Source organism: Myotis lucifugus, unplaced genomic scaffold, assembly GCF_000147115.1.
Source record: "Myotis lucifugus unplaced genomic scaffold, Myoluc2.0 scaffold_10, whole genome shotgun sequence".
Taxonomy (NCBI): domain Eukaryota; kingdom Metazoa; phylum Chordata; class Mammalia; order Chiroptera; family Vespertilionidae; genus Myotis; species Myotis lucifugus.
Window position 1 is genome coordinate 599,603 of NW_005871058.1, and position 12,341 is coordinate 611,943.

The 12,341-nt window shown below is 41.5% G+C and overlaps 1 protein-coding gene across 2 annotated transcripts; it reads right to left on the minus strand.

The window, feature by feature from the left end:
• Positions 1-43: 43 nt before the first annotated feature.
• Positions 44-10,287, minus strand: TDG (thymine DNA glycosylase). 2 transcript variants are annotated; one of them, XM_014451519.2, is made up of 9 exons: positions 10,148-10,287; positions 7,023-7,336; positions 6,067-6,136; positions 4,168-4,303; positions 3,883-3,965; positions 3,709-3,803; positions 3,287-3,458; positions 2,738-2,863; positions 44-1,871 (listed from the first exon to the last, which is right to left on the minus strand). In XM_014451519.2, the coding sequence occupies exons 1-9, from the start codon at positions 10,239-10,241 to the stop codon at positions 1,741-1,743; spliced, it is 1,221 nt and encodes a 406-aa protein (XP_014307005.1). In that variant the 5' UTR covers positions 10,242-10,287; the 3' UTR covers positions 44-1,740. The 2 variants fall into 2 exon arrangements, with proteins under 2 accessions (XP_014307005.1, XP_006084125.2); XM_006084063.3 differs by having other exon boundaries at positions 44-1,874.
• Positions 10,288-12,341: the final 2,054 nt, after the last annotated feature.

The window sequence follows — 12,341 nt, forward strand, 5'->3', positions numbered from 1 at the left end:
TACCAGTAAGTCTCGCTACAGAAAAGCCTGCAACTTAAGGATAATCATTCTTATATTTTTTATTGTAAAAATCATCAGACTTTCAAATGAATTTAAAAACTTTTTCAATATTTTTTAATGAAAAAGTCTCATCCTGTCATGTATAGAATATATCAACATTTACTACCTGTCATTTAATGAAACACACCATTGTTGTACGCTTGGAAAGTCCTTAAACCCATTCTCTAGTAAGTGTCCATAATTTAAAGGGTATTTCCTCCACTTAAATAAAAAAAATCCATTGTAAGGCTACAAATCATTATATACCAAAGCAATACCTAGTTACATGCTTTACACAGTCCCATGAAAAAATAATTCAGTTGTTCCTAGTCCCTGATGCAAGGCGCTTCAAGCACCTGCACAAAACATCCATGTAAACAGCAGTACAGTACATGATTTAAATAACATGACTCCTACACAGCTTGATCCAGACTAAAGGAAAAATAAAATTCATCACAGCCAGCAGCTACACAGCATGTTAAGATTCACAACAAGGATTTGTTTCTCTTTAAATATTTCCATATTGAAAAGCATGCTCCGTGGGTATAAGTGATCAAGGGGAGATGCAAATAGCATTTCCAAACACCCAGGTTTATATCTGCCAGGCGTAGAAGTCTGGACTAGTTGTAGCACCTTGGAAAATGCATTAAAAACCACAAAGGTACATTACTTAAAAACTAACCTTGCATAAGGTTAACGTAGTCCACAGTAACAAAGAACAATGATGCAGAGACAGAAGTTTGTAAATTACTGGCTTATGAGATTTAACTAGCAAGAACATTTCTGTCTTAATTATAGTAGCACATCTCATGTACATAAAGCACCAGTTTAAAAAAGATTATCGAACACCTCCAGCATCTTGCTGCTCAGCCTGAAAATTCATTTCTCATCACTTGCCATGTTACACCCCTAAAGCCGAGGAAGATAAAATTCGAACGGTGATAGGTACTGAAAGAGAAATTCAGTTCCTTCCCTATCGAGTGTATGTCTCTCAAGTAAAACACAGATGAAGTAACAACATTTAAAAGGTCTACTGCATTCCCTGGAGCCCACCATCCCAGCAGAATAGGTTCTGCCTATTAGAGAACTAACACACAGGGTGAGGAGGCCAAAGCCAGGGTTGAATGCCCTGTCACGTAAGGCCAGGTTGGTCTTGCTGCTGCAAGGCCACACTCTACGTCTGTACTAGAAAGCAACTCTCACAAACAATCACCATTGGTAAAGAGGTCTGAGTGTAAACATGACTCCAGAGGCTTAACTTCACATGAAAATCCACACATCTGCCTCTTTACCAGTGGCAACTCTTATTAACAGCATGCCCTTCTTAGGCATAAGAGGGGTAATGGTGTTTCTAGGTTTATGCACAGTGAATAATCAAATAAATATTCAGACTGTTGCATTTTTTAAATTACAGTTTAAAAGTGACTCCCCCCAAAAAATCACTTTCTTCCTAAATGAAAAAGCCTTTATAAAATGCTGGAATGATGGTTCATTCAAATACAAAAACTTATATACAAAAAAATCCTAAATGTTCCTTCCAAACTACCTAGGTTCATACAGTTGATTCTACCACACAACTGTACTATGGTTACATCACCAGAGGAAAACACTAATAAAATACTTCAGTTAGCAAACTGAGGGCCACTTCCTGACAACTGCAATAAAACTGCAGCATTGGAGCAGGGCTGAGAAGCACCGTGCCTAAGCAAGGTTTCCTGCCTCCTGTGCTTGCATCCCACAATGATTGTTGAAGGAAGGAATCTGGTCCGTAAACGACTGGCTCATCCACTGCCCGTTGGGAACATCACTGAAAGTCGATTCTCCACAGTCAGCTGCTGGCGGGGAGGAGGGGGAGAGGGAGAGAGTTAGTTTCTTATATTTAAAAGCTTTAAATCAGTGGTTCTCAACCTTCCTAATGCCGCGACCCTTTAATACAGTTCCTCATGTTGTGGTGACCCCCAATTTCATTGTTACAAATTGAACATAATTAAAGCATAGTGATTAATCACAAAAACAATATGTAATTATATATGTGTTTTCCGATGGTCTTAGGCGACCCCTGTGAAAGGGTCATTTGACCCACAGGTTGAGAACCGCTGCTTTAAATGATCAAATTAGGGGATTTTAACTGTCCAGTGAATGAGAACTGTTATTAAAATAGTTAAGTAAGCTTCTTCTTTTTAAATGTATATAATTGACTTCAGAGAGGAAGGGAGAGGGAGAGATAGAAACATCAATGATGAGAGAGAATCATTGATTGGCTGCCTCCTGCATGCCCCCTACTGGGGATTGAGCCCACAACCCAGGCATGTGCCCTTGACTGGAATGGAACCCGGGACCCTTCAGTCCACAGGCCGACATTCTATCCACTGAGCCAAACCAGCTAGGGCAAGAAGCTTCTTGAATACAGTATATTTCTGTTCTATTTTCAGATACCGGACTAATAAATCCTCATTTGTTATCCAAGGAGGAAAATGCAACTAAGATGACTTACAGTAGTTAGTGACTTAAAGTAAAGGGGCTGTAAGTTTGTGTAAACATTAAATAACCATCACATTTTCTCTATGAATCACTAACCAGATTTTTATATAATAATTTCCATTCTTCAATAATTTACTCTTTTTAAAAGAACTTCCCCTACCCCTCAATCCTGACAAAAGCAAGTCTTTGAGAGAACAAACACAGGGAGGGGACATACTTAGCCCATTTGAAGAGAAGCTGCAAGGTTCACCATTGCATGGATTTGCACCGTAAGCACCGCCATATGCTGCTTCATAACCCGGATCATATTTTTCTTCCTTAACAGCCATCTTCTTTGCATCCTCTGTGGGGAGGGTGAAAGAGATTTAAAGCTAATTTTGTACAACACTTTTAAAAGATAGCTTTATTCAGAAATCATGAGGGAGAAATCTTTTTCTTGAATGTTCATGTACACTGAGATACATCTTTTGCTATGTATGACCTTTTGCACTCTTCATAACATATACTATATTAACTCATAAGAACTCTTACATCCTATGAGATTTAATTTTGGGTGGGTTACAATGTTTCTTATATCCTCAACATCTGTAAGACCACCGGGAAGACCTTAGTAAAAGGAGATTCTAATAGTGACTAACAGCCATTATCAGAGCACTCTGGCTGCAAATATAACTGCTTTCTCTTCTCCTGCTTTTAAATCCACAACATGCTTTCTGGAGTGTATACAGACATGAAATGAAAACAAGGAGCAATAACGGGGACACACCTTGGGCAAGCTGCAGGTCAAATGTATACTGAACTTCCTGAACGTCTGTGTTTCGTTCAATGCCTTTCAATTGATCTCTTAAGTCTTTCAGCTTAATGTAGTAATGAACTTTGTCCTGGGCTCGGGGGAACTGAGCACATCTTGCACTGGATGATGGCATCACATAGCAGAGCTAGAATCATAAAATTTGACAGTTATAGAAATCTGTTCAACCCACTCCTATGGAGATAGAAAATGTGTCTTTCTCTGGGTTCATGATTTGATACTTATTACTTTAGCAGTTTATGCAAAATTAATAAAAGTGGTTGTGTTTTCCTTTTCATAGCATAAATTACAATGGGTAGAACAAATAAAAAAGGTCAACTAGCTAGAAAAAAAAATCCACATTGAGCTGATCTGCAAATATAATTTTAAGGACTTACAGTTTCTGTGTCTGGGATCTTGTGGGGTTGAAGTCCAAATTCTAAGTTCTTAACCTTTACTCCAAAAACTTCTTTACTAAAAATTTCATAAATACCTAAAATGAAATGCAAACATAATTACATTGTCCATAATGTTAGCAAAGAAAAAAGATAAAATTTAAAAGCAAACCTTACATTTTCCATTAAACACTGCTATTCGTGGCTGATATTTCTGTAATTTCTGCACTAGAATACGTCCTCCTTCACGAAATTCTTTACTAAAATTAAATTAAAAAGTCATCATAATATAAGTATGGCAATATTTATAATATGCTAAGTTCAGATAGCTTTCCAAGAAAGATCAAGTCACATACTGTTTGTCAAGTTCAGCTTGAACTAGACACATATGGTATTCCTAGAGTGTATGAGGCACCAGCACGGCCAAGGTTCAGTCTATAAAAATAAATGTTATGTAATTACCTGGAGAGGTCCTTGCTGCCTGGGGTTGTCCTTTCCACCATATTGGTAAATCCAATACCATATTTTCCTGGTAAAGTGTGATCGTCCATATGGTTCAGCTGGACCTCACTCAGTCCTGACATAAATAGACACTTCCCTGTGAGAAAGAGAGTTTATTTATTCCCATAGAAGGTCAAAGGTTTCTGCCCTATGGGTTGATGTAGTAGTCTATTTTTTAAAAATTGTTCTGCTCTTTTTTTCTTTTTAATATATTTTATTGATTTTTTTTACAGAGAGGAAGGGAGAGGGATAGAGAGTTAGAAACATCGATGAGAGAGAAACATCGATCAGGTGCCTTCTGCACACCCCCTACTGGGGATGTGCCTGCAACCAAGGTACATGCCCTTGACTGGAATCAAACCTGGGACCCTTCAGTCCTTAGGCTGACGCTCTATCCACTGAGCCAAACCAACTAGGGCATGCTCTTTTATTTTTTTATAGTTGACAGTATTATAGATGTCTCCCATTTGCCCCCCTCCACCCAGACCCCACCCCACCCCAGGCTGTTACCACATTACTGTTTGTCTCCATGGGCTATGCATATATACATATATATTCTTTGATTAATCCCTTCCAGTCCCCTTCCACCTTCCTCCCCTCTGAGATCTGGCCATTAGTTTATATCCTATTCTTGAAATTTAAAAAAAGCACATATTATAACATAGATCAAAAACCATATCAAGCAATTACTGTGTGCTAAGTACTATGCTAAGCCCTTTGCCTGTATGATCTCATTTAATCATCATACTTATGAGATATTATTATTATCATTCCCTTTTCATAGGGGAGTTAAGATAAAGGCCTGTCAAGAATACACATCTAGTCAGTATAGGAAACTTTGAAATAGCTCTCCTTTCTAATCATTGGTGATATCACCACCTGCCCGGAATACCTCAAACAGGTAACCATACACTGATGGGCTTGACAGTGGAGAAAATTAAAAGTTCAAAATTCCCTAGGAAAAACTTTTTAAATAATGGAGACAATATGCTATTCATTCCAAAAATACATTACTATCATTTGCCCTAAATATCTTTTTTTAATTTTTAATTATTATCATTTTTTTATGGAGAGGAAGGGAGAGGGAGAGTTAGAAACATCCATGAGAGAGAAACGTCGATCAGCTATGTGCCCGCAACCAAGGTATATGCCCTTAACTGGAATTGAACCTGGGACCCTTCAGTCCGCAGGCTGACGCTCTATCCACTGAGCCACACTGGTCAGGGCTGCCCTAAATATTTTTTATGTTACTCTTAGATCATCCACTAGCATTTCCTACAGCATGCCTTGTTCCATTAGGCATGCTGATAAGACGACTCGTATACAGGACAATTCAATAGTTACACATGGTTTTAAAGCTCACTTGACAAGTATGAAGGTCTTTAATACTATTTTCTGCTAGATATGGTGTTTCTGTACAGAATGTCTCCAATCACAGCACTTCTTAACCTGACTGCCAATGAGCAAACATTTCATCTCTCCTAGAAATCCGATGGCAATCAGCAGAAATCTGCAAGGGTCAGTGTTCTGTCTGCACTGGCTCAGCGATGCACTATTGCTGCTATATCAATAGGTGACAACTAAAAAAATCCTTTAAAAAGTAGTAACACTCATTTGAAACAATCCAAACAAAGGAGGATGTACTCCTTTTCATGGCCCTCTACTCTTGGAAACCAAGTGACATGTCATTCCAAACCTTCTTTGTGTATACACACACAGAAATCATGTATGTACATTGACATATATATACAATCTCTCTTACTAAAAACACAATTTGGTTTAAAAAACAACAACCCAAACTATTAACACAGGTATCGAGTTTAAAATTACAGTAATAATAATAAAGAAGTAACCACTTACAAAAATGGTTTCCAGGTCCAGGGTAATGATGCCCTTTGTAAGCAGCCATCAGTCCCGGGTTTATGCCAATCTAAAAAAATGTTCATACATTTTAGTAGGGTGTAAGGGCAACAGAGTGGTGGACAAAATTGAATTTATTAAAAGTGTAATCTGACATCATACGCAGTATCATTTATCAATTACCTCCTCTGGATCTGAACAAAGTACTCTAATCTGAGGAAAGAAATTTTCCTTTATATTAAAAGTTTTGCTGTTGTTTTTAAAAACCAGTTTGACTCCCTCATATCCCCAGGCCCCACCCCCACCCACTGGGCTGGAAAGAAAGAGGCTCTGGAGCCATCGGTGAGTCTGAGCCCAGGTCCAGCCACAAGTCTCCTTCTCAGCTCCCAGCAAGGAGCTGACTCCACAACATCTGCACAGCTGTCTGCATGCTGTTTCTTACAGTTACAGACAAAAATCAAAGTTTAAAATCAGTGTTACCATTCATGGGGAACTCACAGATGCCATGCAGTCTGAGTTACATGGATTATTTAATTGGAACCCTATGAGAGAGGCACTATTATCACCCGTTTCACCAAGGAGGAAACGGGTTCAGGAAAGTTAAGGCCTGTCTAGGGTCATACCCATGTGGCAGGATTGGACACTGGACAACTCTACTCTGGAGCCCACCCTCTCAAACACTCCCCAGTAATAGGACCTCATGAAGGTGACATCATGTACTACCAAAAGAAACGGTTCTTTTCAGCAAAATTATTTGCAAGGATAAAGGTTAAGTTAATCCACCCATCTTCTATATTATAAAAGGCCAGTGACCGTAATGCTGTAATGACCAAACGACCCGTCACCAGGAGGTGCATTGATGGGTCCCGCAGCACAGCAGGTCTGAGTCTTGTGCAATTTCGAGGGCTGGGCCTCTAGTGCTATTTATAAAACCAAATGAGGACAGAAATCCTTACAATCACAATGTCCAGATTGAAAGTCAAAATGTCCGGGAGCGTCTTGGTCAAAAGTTCAGCTTCTGAAACACCATTAAAACGGTCAACTTTTCTCTTCACTTTAAACGTGTCTGTAATTTTTTCTTGCTTTTCTTTTGATTTTGCAGACTTGGCAGACTTCTTGGCCTCAGCAGGTTTCTTGGCCTCGGCGGCTTTCTTGGCCTCGGCGGCTTTCTTGGCCTCGGCAGGCTTCTTGGCCTTGGCAGGTTTCTTGGGTTCCGCTGGTTTTTTTGGTTGTCTTGTTCTGGGTTTTCTTTTCCTTCCTTTGGGAGCCTCTGAAACACAATGATTTCCAGGATGTGATGCAGAAAACCGCAATTCAAAGCCTAGGCAGTTTTCCCAGAAAAGCCACCCTATCCACATCCTTTTCACCTTTCTCCTCAATCTCCCAGTGCCAGTTTCCTCTACAATGTCTTCCCCTTGGTTCACCCTCCAACTGGGTTCATGTGGTCCCATCCACGACCCTCCCTCCTGTGCTGGCTGTTGTTGGGATGAGACCTCCATCAGAATTATCGATTGATTTTCTACACAATCTTACCTAGCATCTTGGCCTCCCCTGGGATACAAAGCATCTATGTACTATTTTATAAGAATTCTACATGTAAATACATGAATAGCTAAATAAACAAATGATAGAAAAAGTAGACAGCGAAACAGGGAGGAAGGGAAACAGTTTTACTCAATTTCCCCATAATTCCAGCAGTAGACAGCCTTAAAAGCAAGGCCTGTGGGCTTTAGAGATTCTGAGTGTCTGTTCCACACACACGCAAAGAGTTCTGAACTCAGAGGTGCTGAAGAGGAAACCTCAGGCTGGCAGTAGGACTCTGATCTCAGGACCTAACGCAGAGCTTCTCAGTCTTGGCACTACTGACATCTTACGCTGAATGATTTTTGGTTGTGGGAGACTGTTCTGTACATTATAAAATGTTTAACATTCTATATATTTTTAAAATATATATATATATTTTTATTGATTTCAGAGAGGAAGGGAGAGGGAGAGAGAGACAGAAACATCAATGATGAGAGAGAATCATTGACTGACTGCCTTCTACACACTCCCCACTGGGGATCAAAACTGCAACCCAGGCGTGTGCCCTGACCAGGAATCGAACCGTGACCTCCTGGTTCATGGGTCATTGTTCAACCTCTGAGTCACATGGGCCGGCAACATTCTATATTTAATAACAGCCTTGGCTTCTGCCCACTAGATGCCAGTAGCATCCAGCCAGTCATGATAATCAAAGGTGTCTCCAGACAATACCAAACGTCCCTAGAGGGCAAAATCATCTCTGGTCACAAACCACTGTCCTAAAATATCCGACAGGAAGCCTTGGTTTTCTAACCTTAGTTCTTTAATATCTCTTATAACTTCTCAGGCTCCTCCCCCATTCTACTACTATTTGGCATTTCTCCACCCTAGCCTCCCGTCCTTCCTTTTTTCTATCTCACACTGCTTTAGCCACTCCTATGCCAAGAGATCCACCTCCACTGCTTGTAGCTGGGGAAGCCCCAGTGCTGCCTGCCCAGAAAAACAGCGGTCAAGGGCAGGGGTATCCCCAACACAGTGAAGGGAGACGTGTTCCTGGGATCATAACCTGGAACTCGGAGCACATTTCTCATGCAATACAGCTACCCTGGAGAGAGTAGCTGGAGAGTAGCTCTCCATCTCCCCACCCCCAAATCTGTTCTCCTTTCTTCTAATTCTCTAGCTTGGTGAATGGTACCTCCTTCATCCAATTGTCTAGGAATTATTTCCAGATTCCTTTTCCTCCTTGTCTCCCCATGAAATCCATCTACCATGGCCAGTAATTCTACCTCTGGAGTAGTTCCTAATTCTGTCCTTCTCCACCGCTTTCCATCCTCCTTATTTTGTCCCCAGATTATTCAAAGGATCTCTAATCCACTCCTTGCCTCCAAGTTCTGCTTGTTTTCTACCACCCATTCTATCCTCTGTAATACCTGAGGCTGATATTTTCAAATGCCACTAGACTACGCCACTACCTGCCTACATTCTCTCAACAGCTCCCTATTGCCTTCAGAATAGGATATACATCTTTTAGGCTAAACAAGCCTCAATGCCCCCTTTCCAGCCTCGCCTCTCACCATTTCTTTGCTATACCCCAGACTCCGATGTCAGAATCACTGTTTTTTAACTGTCGTGCTTCTTCTTGTCTGTGCTTTGTGCATGCTTCCCTCCACCTGGAACTTCCCCAGCCCTTTCTTCCTGGGGATAACGTCTCCTTCCCCTGGAGTTTCTGAGCTCTGGGAAGTTGCCTCTGAGCCTCAGTCTGAGTTAGGTGTCAATGCCATGAGCTCTCACAGCATTCTATGCCGCTCTTCACTGCTTTGTGTGCTGAGCCATGACGTGTATTTACTTATTATTTTCCCCTACTAGATTTTGAGATATTCTAGAGCAGGATCCATATCCCTTTTTAAAAATATGTTTTATTGATTTCAGAGAAAGGAAGGGAGAGAGATAGAGGGAAAGAGAGAGGGAGAGAGAGAGAGAGAGAGAGAGAGAGAGCGCGGGAGAGAGAGAGAGAGAGAGAGAAATATCCACGGGCTGCTTCCCGCACACCCTCCCTGGGGATCGAGCCTGCAACCAAGTTATGTGCCCAACCAGGTATTGAACCAGAGACACTTAGGTACATGGGACAACACCCAACCAATAAAGCCATACCAGCCAGGACAGGATCCATGTTCCCCCCCTTCTGCCCTGCAAACCTACAGTGCCTGGCAGATACTAAGTACCTAAAAAGTGGGTTAAATTTTTTAACACTAGCCAGGCTGGCATGGCTCAGTGGTTGAGCATTGACCAATGAATCAGGAGGTCGCGGTTCGATTCACGGTCAGGGCACATTCTTGGGTTGTGGGCTCAATCTTCAGTAAGGAGGGTGCAGGAGGCAGCCGATCAACGATTCTCTCTCATCATTGATGTTTCTATCTCTCTCTCCCTCTCCCTTCCTCTCTGAAATCAATAAAAAAATTTTTAAAAAAATTTTAACACTAAAATTCATCATTAAACCCTTTCTTAAAAAGTAGGCTAATCCAATAGCTACTTTTCTATGCTCTCCTGGTGCAACTACCTTGTTCAGGTGCCTGAGCAGGAGCTGGCTCTGGAACTTCAGCTGGCATCTGCTGTGTGTCCATAACTTCCATGTTAGGAGCCTCGGCCATCATTTGTTGAAATGGAAATGTGTAAAAAGCTTGAGCTTGCTGAAGAGAATAGCTGAAAGAACAATTAAATTAAGATAAGAGGGTAAAATTACCCAAATGTAAGTTTAAATGATCAGCTGTAAATAACTTTTCAGGATCCAAATATTTTGAAACCAGAATGTGGTATTTATTTAGAGTTGACAACAGGTGCAAAGTGAGAAGGAAGATCTAGTTTCATATGTACACACTCACCCAACCTTTACTAACCAACACTAATTCACTCTCACACTGTTTAATGGCAAGATGTGTCCTCAATACAACTTACCAGTCCATCAAGTCAGCCTGCACTTTCCCTGAGATGAGATCATGGGAATTTCTAGCAGGGAGACACAAAAGGCCCACAAGCCCACACAGGAACACAAAAACAATTTGTGTTACTACCATCAGTATTGAATCCTCTAATCTAACCCTCCCCTGGCCTAACTTTCCCCCCAATTTTGATATAACATTGTGTAAGTTAAAGATGTACAACATGTTGATTTGATACACTTACATACAGGGTGGGGCAAAAGTAGGTTTGCTGTTGTGAGTACACGAAACACAATTTATTCTTGTATTATTATTTACTAGGGGCCCAGTGCACGAATTCGTGTATCTTGAAAGAAACTGTGGGCTGTGAGGCTGCAGTGGGCACAGGGGCGGGTCTTGGCCCATCCTCTGCGCCCCTGCCCAGCCCCTCCTGCTGTGGCCCCTAGTCCCTGTCTGCCGGCAGCCCCGCTCCTGTTGCTCCCACGCACTGATGGCACCAGCCCCGCTTGCACCCACTGATGGCGCGGAGCAATTGGGGCCGGCACCAGCAATGGGTGCGAGTGGCGGATGCTGGTCTGATTGCCCCTCAGGAGCAAGGGGAGGTGGAGAATCCCTCAGGGGCAATCGGGGCTGGCAGCCACTGTTCGCACCCATTGACGGCACAGAGCAATCGGGACTGGCGCCAGATGCTGGTAGTGGGTGCAAGTGCCGGGTGGGACAGCGGTGTGTGGGAGCAAAAAATTTTCAGTAACCACCAGAGGCTCGCCCTGATGACAGCAACCAGTGCCACGCCTTGGTCTGGCAACCCTGCTCATCAACCACACCATCCCACCGTGGCTGAGACAGACACAAGGTAAGAGTCTACCTACCCATGGGTGGCTGGGCTAGAATATTAGATTTGCAAAGAAAACGGGTTCAATCCCATGTTCTCAATGGATAAAACACTGGAGAGGCATTTTAACATCAAGCTGTCTTTCAGGGTAAGTTGATTTTAAAAGGCTAGGAATTAGTGCCCTAGCCTGTGTGGCTCAGTTGGTTGAGATCATCCCATGCACCAAGAGGTTGCAGGTTCAATTCCCGGTCAGGGCACATGGTAGGGATTGCAGGATCAATCCCCAGTAAGGGGCGTGCAGGAGGCAGCCGATCAATTTCTCTCTCTCTCTCTCTCTCTTTCAAAAAAAAAAATCAATAAAAACATATTTTAAAAAATAAATTAAAAGGTTAAGAGTAAGACAGATATTAAACTATACCTTGAGAGTTTTATTTCTTTAAATATATTGTTCTCAAATTATGTAAAAAAATAAATGTGATATAATGATTTAGGAAACATTAACATGAGACAATACTATGCAGCTCCTAGAAAGTAAATGTACTGATATTCTATAAAAGCACACAAAACCTCTGATATGTTTTAAAGTGGAAAAGAATACAAAATAGCACTGTAAACCAAGGCTACGCATAGGGAAACCATGTAGCCAAAGACTAGAAATTAAAAAGTTAAAAATGAAGAGAAGTGAAGTGTGCCCAGCACAAAGTAAAATGTCCCCTCTTTTCACACTTTTAATACTATTTGTAGCTCTTTTCTTAACTTGTCAAAACATTGGTTGCTCAATGTTAATGATTTAAATATTCTGATGAGGAGTAGGGTAAGGCTGTTACATTGCGAGATCATGTGCAGTCCGCCCTCTGGAAATTCTAGTAAAATGAACTGTAACTTTTGGCTGGGGCTAATGCCAGTTTCCGAGAGGCTAACAGTGCTTTCGGTTAGGATATATAAAAGTAAAGACATGTGGTCACAATAAACCAGTGGCCAAA

Excerpts from the sequence above, each read along its gene's own strand:
- TDG (XM_006084063.3), bottom strand. The coding sequence starts at position 10,241 with ATGATGGCCGAGGCTCCTAACATGGAAGTTATGGACACACAGCAGATG. Across the intron at positions 7,337-10,147 it reads TGCTCAGGCACCTGAACAAG|AGGCTCCCAAAGGAAGGAAA; the intron begins GTAGTTGCACCA and ends ATTGTGTTTCAG. Across the intron at positions 3,459-3,708 it reads AGATCCCAGACACAGAAACT|CTCTGCTATGTGATGCCATC; the intron begins GTAAGTCCTTAA and ends TTATGATTCTAG.